Source organism: Berghia stephanieae, chromosome 7 (genome assembly GCF_034508935.2).
Source record: "Berghia stephanieae isolate SIO BIC M18660-M18661 chromosome 7, UCSD_Bste_1.3, whole genome shotgun sequence".
NCBI classification, from domain to species: Eukaryota; Metazoa; Mollusca; class Gastropoda; order Nudibranchia; family Aeolidiidae; genus Berghia; species Berghia stephanieae.
The window spans coordinates 3,708,671-3,730,527 of record NC_088366.1 but is presented as its reverse complement, the minus strand read 5'-3'; the positions used below and the strand labels follow the sequence as shown (position 1 = coordinate 3,730,527).

The window sequence follows — 21,857 nt, the reverse complement described above, 5'->3', positions numbered from 1 at the left end:
ATGTTATGAATATGGAGGAGTGGAAACATCAGCAAAACTGCCCTGCAGTGACCACCAGAAGGAAAGAGAAGAAGAGGAAGGCCACAGACTACTTGGAGAGAACAACGAAAGGAGAGATGAGAGAGTGAGGGATGATATGGAGCTCCCTGAAGACGATGGCCACGGACACAGGAAGATGGAGGACCTTTGTTGCTGGCTTACATGCCAACTATCATAATGGGATGTTAATAAGTAAGAATTGAGAAAAATTTACGTCAATTCGCAAATTACAAGTGTATCAAATTTTATGGTTTTAACTGTTTCCACATTAAATTCAATTTTCAGGGCTCTTGTTCAGTCTGAAATAATACCGAATAGAGGAGACTGATCACAGACACTGGTTTTGAAATACTTCTATACAGTAGTAGTACTTCAAGGCCATGAGGTTTACAGAGCCAGAGTTTATCCAGGTATCTATAGTGTGAAATTAACAATAGCAATTGCTTGCTACCCTTTAGATAGGACACTAGTCGATCGCACTTCTATAGAAGGAATACTGGAAACTCATTATAATCGCACACAAAATCAAAGAGAACAAAATTCTATTATGCCCTCGTCCGCCTCTACCCCTTTTCCCCCACCCCCAATTTGCTTTCATTTTCATTGATAAGGATAGACTTAGCAGTTCTTTTGAGCCATATAAACCGACATCTCTGTATTCTTCGTACTGCTTAATCACAGTTTCATATATACACCTTTTCATATATATATATATATCATGGATGTTTGCTGACAATGACGACATTATCAAGATGTCAATCCATTTGTCGCTACAATGCATGTTTCCCACAAACCCATTTTAATTTAGGGTCAGAGATTTCTTGCAATGAAAACACATCCCTCCAGCAACACTGACAACAATAGGCCCTGCAACCTGAATGGGGAATAAATAAATAAATGAGTAAACATCACAATTATATGTTTGTCAAAATTTTACTACAATGTTTTACAATATCTTCTTTTTCATAATGACTAAGGTGATTTTAACACAAAGTACAATACATATAAAGCCTTTTTAGATCCTTGTACAACGATATTAAATTCAGAAAAAAATTGCTTGATACAGTCCATTCCGGATAATCGCATCTTGGTTAATCACAACGTTCGGTTAATTGCAACATTTTCACTGATCCCAAGGTGTTGCGATTATCCGGAGTGTACAGTATAAACAACACTATTGACTCTGAATAATTTATCCTTCTCAGATAGGTGAAATATAAGAAAATATCTTTTTAACATTAGAAAAACATGAAATGAATGGCAAAGCATTGAGTTTTAAAATAGTATAGGGCAAAATAATAGTAAGCAACTCATATATAAACTTTATAAAAAAACTGAACATGAAAGATATACATACTATGCATTCCAGTTTGTAAACTTTTAGCATATGCTTTTAAGTTTTTTGAATCGCATTATGCTATATAAGTATCTTTCTTAATATCATGAGCAATAGACATATGGTTAACTGATAATTAAAAAAAAAAAAATTTTTAATGGAGCATTTATATTGGGCAATATCCACTAAATGTGCTCAAACAGCTTTACAAGGGGTCCTTAGCTAACAGCAACACTTAATATATATAGGATGACACCTGAAAGACGATTGTTCCATTTTATTTTTTGACAGAAACAACACTGTTAATGGCCAGGTACTCGTTTTACACCTGTGTACAGTGACAGTGAATGTGAGTAAAGAGCCTTTTCCAAGATTCAATTATGCACTGCTCAGAGCTGTTAGTTATTGCTAATGATAAATAAGCATTCAGTCATTAGATGGAACGATAGATCACCTTTTTGTCTGCGAAGGTTTGATTTCAATTTTTGAAAATCAGGTACATTATTGCGAAGAAAGAGGTAATTCGTATCTTTTTTCCATGAAAAGTCGTCAAAAGAGCAGACGCGAAAATCACAGTCAGTACAGCGTAGTTGATCACAGGCACTGAGAATGAAATGTAGTTAATTATTTATTACTATGATAAAAAGAAATATACAGAATGAATATAACAGCTTCGCAAATGGGCAAAATACCAAACAGAAAATGTTTCAGACTAAAAAGAAAACTTCATAAACGGTAAAAAACCAAACTTATTACATTACTTTAAATGCAGACAGAGGGCAGACAAAGTATTAGGCACATCTGGTTGGCAAATATGAAGTCAACAATATTGGTTGAAGAAGGATGTTGAGTCCGAAACGTTCCGTGTTTGGTATTTTGTTCTTTTTTGAAGTTGTTCTATTCATTCTTGCACCTGTTTTTTCTTTACAGTCAACAGCCAAATGTGCTCAAAGCCCTTTACAACAGCAACATTTAACATATAAAAATTGACTGAAACTCTTCGTAATTCGTCATAGCCGAAAAATCCAAGGAACCGAAATGAATAGTAAACAGCAATTGCTCGCTTGAGCAAAGCAATGGCAGAAAACTAATTTGCGCAGGAATTAATTAGGCTACTTACCATTGTTCCTTATCTTCTTCTTCTTCGTTCCCGTCACGTCACATGGTCAGTCCGGTCTGGTGAATGAAGCCCACAGTGGTCCTGAGGTCGTCCTTATAATTAGGTACCCAATCAGTGAAGAAATGGTCAACCAGTTTGTTTACAATGTGAGGCAATTGAAATGTGCTTGTAGCAATCTATCCTAACTTTCGATTTGAATGTGTCTACATAACGCACTTCAGGCTTTCGCGTTTTACTTTTTCATACTTTTACGACCCACCAGGTAAATGTGGTCAATTTTGGCTTGGACGAAACAGTGAAATTTATCGCTCAGTGGCTCAGTTAAAATTGGCTACCGTTGGGATCACGACAGGTTTGGAAAGTGAAAAAATAATTTCATGAAGGCTGTGTGAAAATATACTGGGATGTGTTCAGACATGGCAATTCTAAAAAGCGTAGCTTGGCCTTGGCAATATATCCATCATTAATATAAACGGCCCCCGTGAGCTATATGTAACGCTGTGGAACACTCCTAATTACTTTACATTCATTTGACTACGATTTGTGAATTCTTTCTTTCTTCATTTGTTTGTTTCTTTCTTTTTTAAAATATTTGAATTTGACAAATTGACTGATTTAGATTTCAGTTAATTGACTGAGAATTTACAGGTCTACATGTAGGACGAGACATGACCCCTGTTAGGCAATATCACAATTTATTGTTCCGATTGAGACAACACTGTAAACGGCCAGGTACTCATTTTAGTAAAGAGCCTTTTCCAAGGACTCAGCTATGTGCCGCTCAGAGCTGGAACTCGTACCTATGACCTTCTGGTCCATAGGCGAGTGTCATACCAGAAGACCACATAGCCAAAAACAAAGAGACCCACACTTACATTGAAATGCCAAAGAGAACAAGCTGAAAGGCCTCTAGATTACAGACAACATCAACAAATAAGAATAATTAAATGATTGGCTAATTGTTATCACATGACATGATGGAATATTAAATCATTTCTTTTGAGCATCTTGTAAAAAATATAAACAAAAGAAAGATTGTATATTTACATTATGCTTATCCATGGGAAATATCGAGTTCTAGATAAATTTTTATTTTGCTGATAAAACAATGCAGATCCAAAACATAGGACGACACGTGCACATCGTAAGGCACTGTATAATTTTCTGACAATGACAATAATGCTTTACACCACGAAGCCTCCAAATTTAACATCTATCTCCAATAAGGTGAGGGAAATGTGTGCACAATGCCTTTCCTAAGAGCGTATCGTCGTAATTCCTAATGGCTGATTCAAACCCTTGGACCTAATTAACCCATAGAGGCCCGGTGTTTACTAAAAAATATTCCCCTGAGGCCAAGTGTAAGGGGCATAACTCTTAACAAAAAAATACCAACACAAAGTTTAAAAATTATTAAACGAGAACCAAATGACATAAAATTATAATTTTAATTCCTTTTTATAGCCAGATAAATTTGCTTTCGAATGATATATAACATGACATGTTTTGATTTCAATAAATTGGGAAAAAAAATATCAATAAAAACAACTCGTTCCCGCACCCCCATTCCCGTCATTTTCGTTAATCTCGGACTCCGATTCAGTGTCCCAATCACCTTGATCGGGTGCTAACACCTCGTCTTGTCCATCCCCACCATCGTTTACATCTTCTCTTTCTAGTTCGATATCGCTTTCAGTTCCAAAATCCTCTTCATCGTCTACACCATTCTCCAAAACATCATTTCTAGCGCCACGCAACAAACTCGTGAGGTACGGGAATGCCAGTTTTCTGATAGGGCTGTGCGGGTACCCGGGTCCTACCCGGGTACCGGGTATTGCAGAATATTTCGGGTACCCGGGTAGAATCCTCGGGTACCCGGGTATTTTTCAATTTCTCTTTAATCCGTTATTTTATTGGTTTATAGAATATAATTCAATCATATTTAAGTTAGGAATAGCTAGGAATAAGTTAGGAATCAACCTGATTCCAAGAAGTCAACATTCTCTCGGAAAGCGAAACTAATGAACGTCCTTCCAAGAACTCGAGATGGGGACTATAAAAACACCCCCCAGCTATTGTTTTCACACACACACACGACATTGCGACGCTGAGTAATTAATCACGCATTTGTCACTATGTCGTCCCAGACAAAATCCCTTTCATGGAATTATTTTGACAGAAAAGATAAATCATACGCAATGTGCAAAATATGTAAGGCTCAGATCAAGGCTAAAGGATCATTCTGCTAAGAGAGGCTGTCTCGGTGAAAGCCACATTGACAAGTTGATCTTTTTGAACAAGAATTGCTAATGAAGGAAGTTTTTTTTTTATACCCCTTTTGCCTTTTGCCTTGATTTTCTCAATCGTTGAGTTGTTGCAAAGTCTTTATTTTTTGTTTTGATTCTTAATATTTTGTTATATCTTTTTCTACAGTTTGTTCATATAAAGATATGCTTTAAAAAAACAGAAAAAAAACAAAAACCAAACAGACAAACAAAAAAAACCCCGCCATATCAGCCACCCCCCTTCCCCTTTTCATGGGTGGTACCCGGGTACCCGGGTAATTGGGAACCATTACCCGGATTCTACCCGGGTAATAAATTACCCGGGTAGGAAAGCCCTACAGGGTTGCCAGATTATTTTTCAACAAAATGCCAGGGGAAGACTCAAAAAATGCCAAAACACTCGCCAAAGTCTGTTGACTCCCACCCCCACTAAGAAAACTACTCACTTTTGATAGACAATTTATTATCATATCCTGGTGGCTTGCGTGTTTTCTTTTCTTTTTCTTTTTTTTTTTTTTTTTTGAATCATACTAAATTTCCTGTTGGGGTAATTATTTACCTACTTACTACTAAGTGGAGTGCTAAACCACTACACCACGGTTGGATTTTAAGAATGAAAAAGAAATGTGAAGATGTTTGTTTTTACGCGTTTAGAAATAATTAAGAAAAGGTGTCATTTGAAGTATAATATACAAGAAAAAAAATGCCAAATGAAAATGCCAAATGCCAAATGATTTTTCGAATGCCAAACGGTTTTTAAAAATGCCAGATTTTTGGAATCTGGCATTTAAAATGCCAAACTGGCAACCCTGTTCTGAATTCGATTACTCACTTGCTATCAACGATATAAACGTGCGGTAAAAAGGAAACGGAAATAGAACGATCGCATTACGTTTACGATGTTTCCGGTTTAGAATAAAACGAAGTGATTCGTTGCAATAACAAAGTAAACATGATCCGTTTTTTCTCGGGGGCCGCTGGCGATGACGGGCGATGCGGGCCTCAACAGTCGCGGGCGACTCCAGGGGAAGCAGGCCTCTATGGGTTAAAGTCATATCGATATACTACCAACATCATTTATCACCAACTTAATGACAAAATCAGACAAAATCAAATTAAGATAAAATTATTGGTTGATATTGTTACCTGGTCCCACACATGGCGCTATATTAGGGTTTTTCTGAATACTCACTTTCATATATTGTTAATATTGTTATATGAAGACAAGAAGTAAAGACAAAGGATGTGGACGGAAATCAGTATATTAAGGTTACAGTAATTTGAGAGATTTATTATAAGATGAATTGATTATTTTGACAAAAATGTCCAGTTCGAAGTGTTAACAAATAAAAATTTACATTACATTACTTAGCTGCTCGCTTGTGTACCGATCATCAATTCTGTTACTGTTATTTGTTTTTTTTGTTGTTTTTTTTGTATTTCTGTTTTTGTTTTCATTTTTTTTTTTTTGGAGGGTTTTTCTTTTTTTTTTTCCTGTTTTTATAATTTTGTTGGTTGGGGTTTCAGGAAAAAAACAAAGTCTCTTATGATTTTGTTCAGAAATTAAAATGGTGATAAGAAACTGTTAGCCTCACCGAGGTTTCACTGTTGTTCCAAGTCCTGTTTCATCATTGCTACCTCCATAAAACACAGGAAAGCATCTATGGGAAAATGACATAAATCAATGAAACAAATTACAAGTCATTCCTTATATGAAAAATTCAAATAAGTCATCACCCGGCTTACAATGTCTTAAAATACTCTACTCAACTCAGATGTAAAGGATTACCAAACAGTAAGCAGTTACAGATATTGTTATGACAATGATGCAAAAGTTAAGTATAAACAGGCAAACTGTTCTGTATGACATGGAAGCTCAACTCAATACAACCTGCTGGAAATTTATAAATGAAGAATTGGGACTGATTATGAATGGCAAATTGTGCCTGACAAAACTGTGGATATAATTTATAAAAAATTTAATAAACGAATTCAAGATTCTATTATTTCATATTACAATTTGCTGAAGCTTCCAATTTTCAAAATTTCTTTTCAACAATATCATAAGGGATGCCCTTTGCTAAAATCAAAAGGCTGAACAAGTTTCTTGTAAAGAACATTATGAAAACATTTCGAGCAAAGCTTTTTTTCATCAAATGGTATCACCCTTAAATCATAAAAAAGGATACAATTCCATCCAGATTCCCCTTAACTGCTGCCTTTAAACAACCAATGCTTTCATCTTTTAAAAAATCAAATCACCAAAACCCAACAAGATCAGACGGAAAATTTCAAAAAGCTGGTTTTCTGGTTTTAGCTGGAAAAAGGGCATCCCTGAATTCTACACTCTGTAACTGAGGTCTTATTTAAAAAATTGTTTTTTTTTAAATAAATAAAATTCCCTTCATTCATCCCATAGGGGAAATTTGTCTCTTTGGTCTATTCCAAGGGAAGACTGGAATAACCCAGGCATCAGCCGCAGTGCAGCGCAACGTAAATGTCTTGACCAAGGATGCCATCCAGGACCAATGCAGACGTTTGACATGTAAAACCTTTAAAACTTGCACAGATGTTTTACTAGTTTGTATCTTCCATTTCTATGACCATCACAAAACAAACATTCAAGAAGCATGTGCTAACTTCTGAATTATTAAGTTTAGTGAGTTCGTAAGTACATTTTCTTGCTTGTTTGTTTGTTTGCTTTAAATTTTTTCACAGCTTTCACTTGTCTTACTTTTTTGTTGCCTCTTTTCTTCCACTTGGAGGAGTCGTGGATTTTGACAAAACATTGGTACTGTTACTGGATATCTGCGGGAAAAGGAATGACAAATTTGACATTAAGTACTGACACCACTTGATTTTCATTAAATAAGTCATTTGTGTTGGTCTTATACCATCCTACCAGTATTTGATACAATATCTTCTACTTGCTACTTACTTTGGGAATCATTTGTCCCGAAGTCTCACAACTGTGGTGCCTCGGCTGTTTTCAATAACTTTCAATAACTCTTTGATGTACAGTCTTTCTAGATTTAGCGATCTTTGACTCTTTGCAATGATTCCTTAAAAATGTGAAATGAATCCTACAAAATGTGCACTCATTCCTTTAAAATTCCTTACGACATTACATGTGGTTATATACATTTTCTCTCCAAAAAATAGTACTGTAAATTTACTGTAAAACATTAAAATAGTACTGTAAAACATTAAAATAGTACTGTAAAACATTAAAAGAAAAAAATACTGGTGCCATTCATAAATCATAATATTATTTCTTATATTAATGCTAAAAAAGTAAAATAAATGCTCTTTAACTTTAACGTAATTCTTTGTCAATAAATCAATAAGCTCCTTGTTAGTTCACGTTACAATAAATGTATACATGTGTAAGGGTGTGTGTGTGTGTGTGTGTATGTATGTATGTATGTGTTACATTTGTATGTAAGTGTGTGTGTGTGTGTGTGTGTGTGTGATTGTTTGTGTATGTGTACTTGTAGTTTCATTGGGCAAGTAAAAGAGAACTAGGAAAGGAGTTAGGAGTGAGAGAGATGGATATAGATAGACATATAGATAGATGTATTGATAGACAGAGAGAGAGAGAGAGAGAGAGAGAGAGAGAGAGAGAGAGAGAGAGAGAGAGTGTGTGTGTGAGAGAGAGAGAAAGAGAGAAAGAGAGGGAGAGAGAGAGAGAGAGAGAGAGAGAGAGAGAGAGAGAGAGAGAGACAGACAGACAGACAGACAGGCAGAGAGAAGGGGGGGTCGTTTCACGAAAGGACAACCCACTTACCGCAAGTAAAAGAGAACTAGGAAAGGAGTGAGAGAGATGGATATAGATAGACAGAGAAAGAGAGAGAGTGAGTGAGAGAGAGAGAGAGAGAGAGAGAGAGAGAGAGAGAGAGAGAGAGAGAGAGAGAGAGACAGACAGACAGACAGGCAGAGAGAAGGGGGGTCGTTTCACGAAAGGACAACCAACTTACTGCCTTTTTAGTGGAGGCATCGACATCATCATCTATGTCAAGGTCTAAGATATCATTTATGGCATCATCCACTGTGCTTCTGAAATTCCATTTAAGATATCAGCATCAGTATTGAAATGAAAAGATCGTGTGGTAAAGTGTAGCCCATTATGAAATTCAATGAAAATCCAAAGCAGTCAAATGTAGTCTGTCTTCCATTGTGAAAAGGGTTTAACATAATTTATCGGAGAGCTTAGAGAATGCAGCAAACCCGTTTTATTCTTTTAAATAAGCTCATATAATGTTCAAAATCTATTCAATATCCTCAAAACTTTTAATGTAAATGTTGCTGCTCGAAGCTCGAAGAAATAAAAATTATTGTGAAATTGATTGTAAGTTTCAATTTAATTACAAAAACAGATCAAATGAACGTTTCAGGTTTCCCCTTTATCAACAAAACAGGATGAATGAAACACCACATTATCTCATTCATCTGTGGTGTTTCATTCATCCTTTTTGTTGATAAAGTGGAAACCCAAAACGTTCATTTGATCTGTTTTTGTAATTAAATTGAAGCTTACAATCAATTTCAGAATATTATTCAAAACTTTTAAGAGGGGTCCCGAGCCAACAGCGTCACTGAAAACGTAGGATAAGACATGCCGCCTGTAAGCCACTACCACAGTCATTTTTTTCTACACCGACAAAGTTATCACCAGTCAGGTACTCATTTTACACCTGAGTATGGAGTCTTTTTTCAAGGAACTACGTTGCACCACCTTCAGCGGGACTAGAACCATGTACTTGCTGGGCAGAAATTGATTGATCGTCATACCACAACACAACAAAGACGCTCTAAGCCAATTCTAGAGCAATTTACAGTCTGGAACACACTCTATAATCAATGGCACTTATAAACAAAATAATTTTGAATTGCTCTGTCAAATAAGAGAAGCAAATAATCCAAATTCTATAAACACCATCAGTTCAGGAATGTCAGCAGATAATTGGATATTTGGAAACATGATCTAGGAAGAAACGTTTATAATATTTATGAATTGCCTCGATGTAAGTATCCATTATCCTGTTGATCCAATAGATTTTTTTTTATAATTTTTTTTTACAAATATAAGAGTTAGGAAATTACCTTTATATTCATTTTCTATTGTCTATTATCTAGATAGGTCTTAGTTTGAATTAGACGTATCTTTATCTAAGGCTGCGGTTATTCAGAGTCGACTCTGAATAACTGTCTACGGTTATTCAGAGTCGACTCTGAATAACTGTCTACGGTTATTCAGAGTCGACTCTGAATAGCTGTCTACGGTTATTCAGAGTCGACTCTGAATAACCGTAGACAGTTATTCAGAGTCGACTCTGAATAACTGTAGACAGTTATGAGTGATGAACTTCCAGTTACCAACCACACGGTTTTTCTGGGTTTTTTTTTTCTTTTCTCCCACCTCTGTTTAACCCTACGGGAAAAAATCGTTTTACTTTTTGGTATTTTCTTGTCTCTTCTGTCATGGCAGTTTTTTGCATCGGTGATTTGCATTGCGGCCGCAAAATTTGCAATTTTTTGCAAATTGTCGAGATTTTGAAAAAAAAAAAAAAATTTTTTAATATAGTGGGGACCGCGGATTTCTGGGATTTTAGGATTTGTTCATAAATGTTCCGTTGTTTTTTGTCATGTCAAACATTTTCTGCTCAGTGGTAGTTCAGGGGGAAAAAAAACAATAATATGCCTTCTATCATTTTTTGACACCTCTGCTCATTTGTATGAATTTTGGTGACACTCCTTTATTTATGACGTTAGTCTAGACACGCTGGCGCCAAATGTCAAAGGCAGCACAAGACACATGGTGGCCATGAATGAGAAGATGATCGAAAGGGAAGGGGATGGAGCAAATGGGTGTAAATATTTGTGTACTTTTTAGCTGTAACATGATAATACATTCATTTGGCGATTTTATAAGGTTTATAAGCGTATCTTTTTTTTTTTCTTCCTTTTTAAGTTTTGTTTTGTTTTTGTTTGATTGTTCTGAATTTGTTAATAGAATTCATTACAACTTGTGTCTAATTATAAAACAATTTTTTTAAAAAATCAATTCATTAATTCTCTCTCTCTCAGCCACCCTTCTATCTTCATATTATGTTTATAGATATCATTTGGTAATAGAGAGAAAATAAGTTAGGCTGATCGATTTAAGAAATGATTGTTTACAAGCTAATTGAAATTTGCTTTGTTGATGGAATATGTTTTGCAATTGATTAAAGATTCTTATTTATAAGCGACTGAAGTTGAAAAATCACCAAGTTTTAAGAATTTGGCACTAAAATTGCCAAAGTCACAAAATAACCGTAGTAAACTGGTATCAAATTGAAAGAAACTCATCTCGCAAGAACTCAACTCGATAATACTCGGCTCTAAATATCTGTACACATGGTTATCCAGGGTTGACTCTGAATAACCATCTACAGTTATCCTGAGTCGACTCTGAATAACTGCCTACAGTGATCCAGAGTCGACTCTGAATAACCACTTCGTTATCTAATCATCAATAAAGCAGAATTTTAAATTAAAAAAAAAAACCATTTCAACAAAAATTTTGATCTATATCTCAGACTTGAGACTTCAAGTGTTGATCTGAAACCATCAATTGGGAAATAAATGTATGAATAAATAAATAAATAAATAAATACCTTTGTTTTGGCTTTGGTTTTGATTGTGGTACTGATACTGATACATGGTTCTCTGTTTTCGGTTTGGATTCTGTCTTTCTGGAACGATTTACATATTTTGATTCCACCTCGTCTAGCAAATCATCAATGTCTTTTTCCATTTCGGATTTGTTTTGAAATACAATGCCAACCAAATGACCCAGAAATTAGGCTTTGATTGTAATGTCAAGAGAATAAATATGACATTGTTTATCATCACTATGTAAACCGGTGAAACGAAAATAGATCCGCAATTTTTACATGAAAAATGTATACAATAAACTGCTGAAAACTATAAGCAGTGAAGTTGATCGGTAGAAAATTTGGGTTTGAGTGAGAATAGATACGGGGTTATGAAATGAACGTACTGCCATTTAGCCAAATCTTTGGTTTGTTAACTATTCCAGTACCTTCCCCATAGAAATTGACATAAGAAATATGAATACAACCGCCTGATCTTCATCCCGATAGTTTTCAATCAGAGTTTAGAAACCAAACAAGAATCCGTTATGGTCTAAGGGAAACAACTGTGTAAATCATTACAAATGATAATTGATTAAATAGTTTTGTCCCTTTACTCCCAAAAAGGCTCACTCATAATCACTGCTCATACAATCTAGTCGTCTGTGGTTTTTCAACATACTGACAAGAGCAAATAAATGGTAAACGCGATAATGAAACACGCCGTGTAAGTAACTGGCTGGATCGACGAGCACATATTTAAGTCGAACTGGAAAAAATTAGGATTCTCCAGCCTGATCGCCGGAACAATATAAACCCCCATACTCATTGTCCGCTGACTTAGATTAATTTGTTACAAACGTGTTCAAAGCGCTTTGCAGAGGGTCACTAGCCAACAGCCGAATGCGGACCGGACTTTGCTGATTAGGTCGATCGTCATAACATAGTAGTGTGAACCATAAGAAGCTGCTGCCAACAGCAACACTTAACATGTAAGAATGGGACCTGATGCCTGTCTGGCGATTCCATCTTTTTTTTTTTGGGGGGGGGGGGGGGGGGGGGGGGGGGGAACCGAGGCAATGCTCTTAAAATAGCCATGTACTCCTTTTACACACAACTACAGTGACAGAATGCGAGTAAAGAGCCGTTTCTAAGGACTTAATGATTCGTCGTTCAGAGCAGGACTTGGATCCTGGCCTTTTTGGCGAGTGTCATACAGCCGCAAACAATTAACCCTCTCCATACCACCTATTGGGAAATCGTCACATTTGTTACGATGCAACCGTCACTTTTCACATCCAGATTTCATATCTTTTCGCTCTAGCTATATAAAACTTGACATTCTGTAATAGAGTTCATATTGTCGAACAATATTATGTATAGAATGTGCTTGTTGCTTTTCTGTTTGAGTAAGAAATGTCTGTTTTTGTGTTGGGAGGGTGTGAAGGTTTGGGGAAAATTTTGAAAATTGGTGGTAAGGAAAGGATTAAGGGATTGGTTTTACTCCAGGTGAACAGACAATGTATGGGCTTCTTGGTTTTACTGTATTTACTTTACGGACTGATCCTGTTGAACATTTACTTTTTGTTTTGTTTTTGGTTTCAGAGGTTTTACAGCTCTTGGGACAAATTAAAGTCAAATCAGCGTCCAAAAAAAAAAAAAAAAAAAAAAAAAGGAAGATTGCGGGGGGGGGGGGGGGGGGGGGGGGAAATTGTTGTTTTTGTTTTTAAGGTTTTTGCGACCCATTTATATCATGTCAATCCCAGTAAAATGAAGATATTGGGACAGTAAAAAAGTTCAAGAATGACAATTGAAAGTACACGTGTAAAGTAAGACAAAGGGGAAATGGTTCAGATGTAGATTCACACAGCATAATATCATTGTGCAGTTTGAGATCACTAAAAGTCTCATCCACAGTCAAGCACATGATCCCACTAAAAGGAATACACTCAAATACTTACAATATAAATTCAAAACAACAAATATTAGATAGCAGAGAAATGATTTACAAGTTCAAAAAGTATAATCCCCCAAAACTCTAACCATACATTCGACTGTTTCCCTCCCAGCTAGGGTATCTGGCCAGGGCCAGGACAGACCAAGCAATCTCATTCCAAGACAAAGACAAAAAGCATGTTGGAAAACAATAGGGGAATAGAAGACACGGTAAGTCCCTCCTTGCCCAGTATGGGAGGTCAGGAACCCCTCCCAGAAAGCATGTCAGATATAGGGGGATAGAAGACACAGTAAGTGCCCCCCCCCCCTGCCCACTATGGAAACGTTTTATTTCATAAGTGGTCAAGTGATATGAGTGGCCCTTAGAACTATAGGTCCCGGGTTTGACTCCCCTTCTGGGCAGCACAAAGTTGAGTCCTTGAAAAGGGCTCTTTACTCGCATTCTCTCACCATACTCATGTGTAGAATGAGTGCCTGATCGTAAACAGGCTTGTCTCTTGAAAAAAAATTTGTAATTTCAAGCATCATGTGTTGTCCTAAAGATCTTAACGTGTGTATGAAAGGTGCCAGACAACGCAAGAAAGAAAAAAAAAGAAGGGAAAAAAACCATCCCAAGAAATGAGTTTACCTCGACTGGAGATTGAACCTGAGACCTTCTGATGACCAGTCAGACATGCAGTGGTAGCACGTCTGACCAGTAATCAGAAGGTCTGAGGTTCAATCCCCAGTCGAGGTAAAGTATTTTTGGGATGGTCTTTTTTTTCTTCTATTTTTCTTTATTGCTTTATCTGTCACCTTTCATACACACGTTAAGATCTTTATCTTACACTGGTGCCTGCTCCTTAAAATTTTGTTAATTTTATGCCTTGTCCTATTTGTTAAGTGCTCCTGTTGGCTTGAAACTTCCTTTAAAATACTTTGAGAACGTGTAGTGGATAGTGTGCTTTATAAAAGTCTACAATATATATATATATAATTATATATATATATATATATATATATATATATAATATATATATATATTATTATATCTTCTTTTTTTTTTTTACTTTGGAAAATGTTATTGATTCTTTTTTTTTTTTTTTTTGTCTTTAAGGGTTTTTCGGCGCTTGCAACACATTAAGGTCATATCAGCGCCATTAAAAAGGAAGAAAATGGGAAAAGTAAAAAGTTCTAGAATTACAATTAAGGCACCCAAGAAAAGATAAGACAAAGGGGAATTGGTTCAAATAGGGAACAGATATAGATTCCAAGAGCACACTATCAAAGTATGTACTTAGTTTGAGATCACCTCAAAGTCTCATCTAGACACAAGCACAGGTCCCCACTAAGAGGAATACACTCAAATGTTTACAGATCTTATACCTATAATATGTAAACAAAACATAATACAGTGCATAACAGAGAGATGATTTACAAGGACAAAAATATCATCTCCCAAAACTAACTATACATTTGACTGTTTCCCTCTCAGTCAGGGTATCTGGCCAGGGCCAGGACAAAACCAAGTAATCTAATTCCAAGACAAAGACAGAAATCAAGTTGGAAAACAGATATAGGGGGATTGAAGACACGATAAGGACCTCCCTTCCCACTATGGGAGGTCTGGAACCCCACTCAGTTTTTAACTTTGAAAGAACACACCGGCACACTAATAATAGGTCAAAGGAGCCGCTACAGGACAATTGTCATCAATCAAAACAAACACAAAGAATTTAATTATTTAAAAATTTATTACAAAATGTCATTTAATTTTAATTTTAACATGCAAACTGCGAATTTCGGTTAAATCACATAAAAAATATTAAATCATTAAAAACGTTTTAGACCGCAAAACAAACAAAAAAAAGATGAAAATTTCGAATTTAATTCATGAATCTAAAAAAAACCAAAACATTTGTAGATTGACGCCACCCCCCCCCCCCCCCCCCCCCCCCTCTCTCTCTCTCTCTCTCTCTCCTCTCTCTCTCTCTCTCTCGCAACATCACACCCCCCCCCCCCCCCCGGACACACACACACACACACATATCCTAAAATACCCACATTACCTAAACTATCACTTTGCCACTCTGCTTCTAGCTAGCCTTTAATATAGCCTACCTACTCCCAACAATAATGAAGTTGGCTCTCCAAGGAAAATGCTCATGAATTAAAAAACAAAACAAAAAAAAAAAAACAAGAAAGAAAAAAAAATTGCTGATAAAGTTATGTATGATATTAGTATTTTTTTAAAAATCAAGTAAGACCGACAGATAACAAGTAAGATCCGGTAAGATAAAAGAAAAGGAAAAAATCTAATTATTCACTGTCTAACCATCTGTGGAATTTTGTTGAATCCAAACTTTCACTAAACTATTGGGAAATACAGGCTGCATTTCGGTAGGAATGTTTAATCATCCATTCATAAAATATTTGTCTCAATAAAATAAATTTAAAAAAAAAGAAGAAAAAATAAAGAAAAGATTTTTCATGTTTTAGTCAGATCCGCGTTTCTCTGCAGTCGCCTTGGCGTATCCAAGCTGAGGTCAAAGCAGATCGGCCACACTAGAACTAGAATAACTGGTGATTATCATGCAAATCTTTTCAATACAATTTTATCTTGTACTTGTATTCTCAAGTGATTCCGTGTCTAACTATAGATAATGGATATTTTCATACAACAAATATAGTTTGGGCACGACAAAGATAGTATTCAAACAAATTATAACGATGACATTAAATTAAAATGATGACAATAATAATAATAATAAGAAGAAGAAGAAGAAGAAGAAGAAGAAGAATAAGAGAAGAAGAAGAAGAAGAAGAAGAAGAAGAAGAAAAGAAGAAGAAGAAGAAGAAGAAGAGAAGAAGAAGAAGAAGAAGAAGAAGAAGAAGAAGAAGAAGAAGAAGAAGAGAAGAGAAGAAGAAGAAGAAGAAGAAGAGAAGAAGAGAAGAAGAAGAAGAGAAGAAGAAGAAGAAGAAGAAGAAGAAGAAGAAGAAGAAGAAGAAGAGAAGAAGAAGAAGAAGAAGAAGAAGAGAAGAAGAAGAAGAAGAAGAAGAAGAAGAAGAAGAAGAAGAAGAAGAAGAAGAAGAAAGAGAAGAAGAAGAAGAAGAAGAAGAAGAAGAAGAAAGAAGAAAGAAGAAGAAGAGAAGAAGAAAGAAGAAGAAGAGAAGAAGAAGAAGAAGAAAGAAGAAGAGAGAAGAAGAAGAAGAAGAAGAAGAAGAAGAAGAAGAAGAAGAAGAAGAAGAAGAAGAAGAAGAGAAGAAAGAAGAGAAAAGGAAAGGAAGAGAAGAAGAAGAAGAAGAAGAGAAGAAAGAAGAAGAAGAAGGAAAAAGAGAATGAAGAAGAAGAAAGAATGAAAAGAAGAAGAGAAGAAAGAAGAAGAAGAAGAAGAAGAAGAAGAAGAAGAAGAAGAAGAAGAAGAAGAGAAGAAGAAGAGAAAGAGAAGAAGAAGAGAAAGAAGAAGAAGAAGAAGAAGAAGAAGAAAGAAGAAGAAGAAGAAGAAGAAGAAGAAGAAAAGAAAGAAGAAAAGAAGATGAGAAGAAGAAGAAGAAGAAAGAAGAGAAGAAGAAGAAGAGAAAGAAGAAGAAGAAGAAGAAGAAGAAGAAGAAGAAGAAGAAGAAAGAAGAAGAAAGAAGAAGAAGAAAGAAGAAGAAGAAGAAAGAAGAAGAAGAAGAAGAAGAAGAAAGAAGAAGAAGGAAGAAGAAGAAAGAAGAAGAAGAAGAAGAAGAAGAAGAAGAAGAAGAAAATAATAAAATAATAAAATAATATATAATAATAATAATAAATAATAATATAATAATAATAATATATAATAATAATAATAATATAATAATAATAATAATAATAATATATATATTATAATAATATTATTATTATTATTATAATAATAAAATAATAATAATAATAATAATAATAATAATAATAATAAATAATAATAATAATAATAATAATAATAATAATAATAATAATAAAATAATAATATATAATAATTATAATAATAATAATAATAATAATAATATAATAATTATATAATATAATAATAATAATAATAATAATAATAATAATAAAACAATAATAACAATAATAAAATAATAATAACAACAACAACAAAACAAAACAACAACAACAACAACAACAACAACAAACAAAATAATAATAATAATAATAATAATATAATAATAATAATAATAATAATAATAATAATAATAATAATAATAATAATAATAATACGTGTAACAATAATAATAATGAACCAATATTATAAGGTCAACAGTTTTGCACTTCTCTCTCAAATCCCAATAAATGAGGTAAGACATTCACAATACTTGTGGTGTTTTAATATCCATCATCATAAATTGGGCTAATTTGGACCGTCCGAGGCAATTATGGCCAAATTTTCAATTCCAAAAAAAAAGAAAAAGAAAATGCTAAAATAAATACAAAGCGTATTTCTGTTAAAAATAATAACTTATTCCCATCTTTCCTCCTTTTTAAATATAATAACACTGCAATATTTTTTTTTAAAGTAGACAAAACAAGCGAAAAATAATTAAATAAATATAATTGAGAAAAAAAACCCATAAAAACTAATCAAAACTAAAAGTAAAAATGTAAATTGAAAAATGAATAAAGAAAAAAACCCAGAAAATCCGAAGTGGCCATAACAACCCCAGGCGACCAAAATTACCAAATGTTGCATTAAATAACCCGTCTACAACTACATTATTGTATGCTTAGCTATGATGTCCTTCTACAAATGGAATACTTCAATACTGTGTGAACAACGCCAATGTGAGAACCAAGCACTGGTTTGTGTGTTGGAGAAATATATGCATAAACAAATTATGTATGTATACTTATATGTATAAAATGTATAATAACAATTAGGATTTTAGCTCGCCTTGTTTTATCCAAAAAAAAAAAAAATTAAAAACAAATTGGAGAGATTCGTTTGGCAACAAATTGGTTCTGAAATAGAAAATGGGAAATCGTTTCTTCTCTGTTCGTCAACAAATCGTGTAAAATTTGAGTTTCAACAAAATGAATTTTGAGTTCAAAACGGTATTTATTGAACAAGTATTCATTTAATAAAAAAAAACCCCAAACAATTCTCGTATCAAAGGATGAAACATTAAATTTAATTCTAAAAGAAACAAAACATTTTTGTTGTTATGAAATATTAATTCTATCTTTCTTTTTAAACAAAATTTTAATTTTAATGAATTTACCTGCTCCATCATGATGACTAATTTGTGGCTTATACTTATACTGTCATTAAAATAGAAACAAGTATTTCATTATTTTCACTGTAAACATTCTTTAATCTTTCTAGTATACAAATAAATCTTCGGTGGTTTTAAAGGAAAAATTGAATAAAGAAATAGAAAACTGGACAAGACATAAAACCTAAAAAACTGAATTTAAAGGCAAAATGTCAGAAATAAGATATTTCAATTGTATGAATTCCAAGAAACTGCACATTATCACCACTAAAGCAAAACAATATAACTTAAATTTCCTGACTTTGACTCTAAATTCATTTCCATTATCCGATCTAACCCCTGCATTCATTTATTATTGGCCAAACGAAATGCCAAAATAAAATGGCAGTTATAAGTCAAAGACTGGAGAAATTCCTCATTACCTCTTCCCGTGATTTTGGCAAGAAGGGAAATCTGGTATGTATTGGTCATTATTGTATTCACTACTTGTAAAAATCTGTATAACATTGGAAAATATCTCACAATTATTATGGTGAAATTAAATTAAACTGCAAACACAATTCTGTGGCCTCGTGCAAAAAACCTGATGCCCAACCTTACAAAATAGCTTTTAAAATCACGCAAATTTGCACAGAAAACGAGGCGTGAGTATCTGTTGAGTTCATGTGAAATGCAACAAATTTTGTTTTTCGCTCTTCTAATTAATCATCGAAACTTGAAGAAAAAAAACAGTAAAGAAACTATGACTCATGAGAACAGATTCTTCACAGCTACTCATATATATGTACATGTAGTATAATGGTTAACCATAATACTACACATATTTATAGAACATGTGGCTGATCAGGTCCATGAATTCGGCCACAGAATTTCCCCATTATGTTCATGTACAGATGTCACATAGCATGGTGAAGTATAACGAATTTGTCGATATTATGTTAAATCTAAGCTATTATAAAACATTGTGATATCAAAATTGGACAAGGCATTATGATGACATCAATCAACTAGAATTACTCACAACTTTATTAAACATCAGCAGCGTTCAAATATCAAACAAAACACTGACAGAAAAAATTGTGTATATTTTAGCCATAAAACTTTTTTAATCTGTCTGTCTATTAAAAGAACTCCAGATATGTCCAAAAAATCTTTAAATTGACACCTTTTTTTTTAAAGCCTTGGGTTAGAAAAAAAAAGACAAAATTTCCCCATTTGGGATGAATAAAAGGAATTTATTTATTTATTTTCATTTATTAAATAAATTTTGACAAGTTTGAGATCATTTCTGTCGATTGATATCTGAGGTGAAAATGTCTGGCAAATATGTAAAAAAAAAAAAGACAACAGTTTTGTTAAGTTGGAAAAAAAGATTGTTTTTAACAGTTTTACAGCGCTCGTATAGGTCATTTCAGCCCCAGTAAATAGGTCGAAATTGGGATGGTCAAAAAAAAAAAAAAAAATCTTAGATTTGTAACTATAAGCACACAAGAAAAAGGAAGACAAAGGGGAATGGTTCAAATAGGGAACAGGTGTAGATTCCAAGAGCACACGAGTCTTGAGTTCATCTAAAAGTTTCATCCAGACATAAGCACAGGACTCCAGTAAGAGACATACATTCATATATTTACAAATAATTATAATAAAAACCAAAAATATAACAGATATGATTTACAAGGAGAGAAATATTTTCTCCCAAAACTGTAACTATACATTCGACCCTTTCCCTCCCAGGGCTAGGGCTGGGACAAGTAATCTCATTTCAAGACAAAGACAGAGAGCAAGTCGGATAACAGATAAAAGAAGATAGAAGACACAGCAAGTAGCCACTATTGGAGGATAGGAGACCGAATGCTGGAAAATGATTAATTTATTCGCTTATTTCACAACACTCAATTTGATATTACTTAAAATTGTGATTAATTATGTACTTGAAAAAGAAAAAAACAAAACAAAAAAACAAAAAAAAAAAACAGAGAGATAAAAATAAATGTTCATAAGATGCATTTTTAAAAATGTCAAAGTCAAAATTTAAAATGGAATGTAAGCATTATTTTTTCTTTTGCCATGGAATAAAGGAGACCATAACAATAACATATTAAATAACCATAATATACGGTATTTAAAAGAAAAAGAGTATAAAATCAAATTATATAAAACGTTGCAATTAATTTATTGGAATGTATACAAAGGATGTAAAAAAGGCGTTTTTTATGACATGGTCTGTTGAATTAAAAAGATGGAATGGAATCACAACAACGCAATATATATGCAATCATATATGAATTAAAAAGATGGAATGGAATCACAACAACAATACATTTGGGCACATTGGGGGGGTTGGTCTTAGTCACCAAATTCCACGGTACATAAATATACTGGTATGATGGAATGTAGTTGTCGATCAGACAGGGCTGATTCAACCTAATAATAAATAATAACGTGAAGTTGAATGTAAGCTTCAATTTAATTACAAAAACAGATCAAATGAACGTTTCGGGTTCCTTTATCAACAAACAGGATGAATGAAACACACGATAATGAGATGATGTGGTAGTGGCGTAGCTATGCCACTACCATATCATCTCATTCATCTGTGGTGTTCCATTCATCCTGTGTTGTTGATAAAGGGGAAACCCGAAACGTTCATTTAATCTGTTTTTGTAATTAAATTGACGCTTACATTCAACTTCACATTATTATTTATTTGTTCGAGCTTTGAGCAGCAACATTTACACTGATACAACCTATGAAATTAAGTAGGTACAAAACACAGGAAGCATAAAACTATGCCGTACACAAGTCTTCAAATTCATAACAAATCCTAACCATCCTTTTATTCATTATCAAAATTTCTCATACATGATCTTATCATTATAATTATATATTGTAAAGAACTGTTTTAAATATTATCCTGAAGTCTCTTAATATCAACGATTGTAACAATCTCCAAAATAAAAAATATAACGATAAGTCAACAGTCATAAGTGGGCTGATGAAATTACCATTTGTGAACCGTCATCACAAAACGGTATTATGTCATGGGAATTGGATTATGAAGAATGACTTTTTAAGATCTAATTTAAGAAAAGTTTATTGGAATTTCTATGCCCCATCAATAAGAATGTATGCAGTCAGATGGTAAGTCACATTTGTCATGTGAGTCACACGAGGAATCTAAAATTCTTACAAAATATAACAATTCCCTTTTCAATGATTTATTATATGAAGAAAACTACCAAGGCAGTACTGTATCGTAATAAGTAAAAGAAAAAAAA

The 21,857-nt window shown here is 33.8% G+C and overlaps 1 protein-coding gene across 1 annotated transcript in view; it reads right to left on the bottom strand.

Annotated features, from left to right (window-relative positions):
- Positions 1-11,720, bottom strand: part of LOC144976376 (cilia- and flagella-associated protein 418-like) — a 12,511-nt gene extending 791 nt beyond the window's left edge. The window contains exons 1-6 of the mRNA XM_078920637.1: positions 11,440-11,720; positions 8,758-8,836; positions 7,515-7,588; positions 6,376-6,441; positions 1,830-1,978; positions 1-913 (exon numbers count right to left, since the gene is read on the bottom strand). The exon at positions 1-913 is cut by the window's left edge and continues 791 nt beyond it. Of these exons, the coding sequence (XP_078776763.1) occupies positions 810-913; positions 1,830-1,978; positions 6,376-6,441; positions 7,515-7,588; positions 8,758-8,836; positions 11,440-11,579 (612 nt within the window). The 5' untranslated portion in view covers positions 11,580-11,720 and the 3' untranslated portion in view covers positions 1-809. The remainder of the gene's footprint in view (positions 914-1,829; positions 1,979-6,375; positions 6,442-7,514; positions 7,589-8,757; positions 8,837-11,439) is intronic.
- Between the last annotated feature and the right edge of the window lie 10,137 nt (positions 11,721-21,857).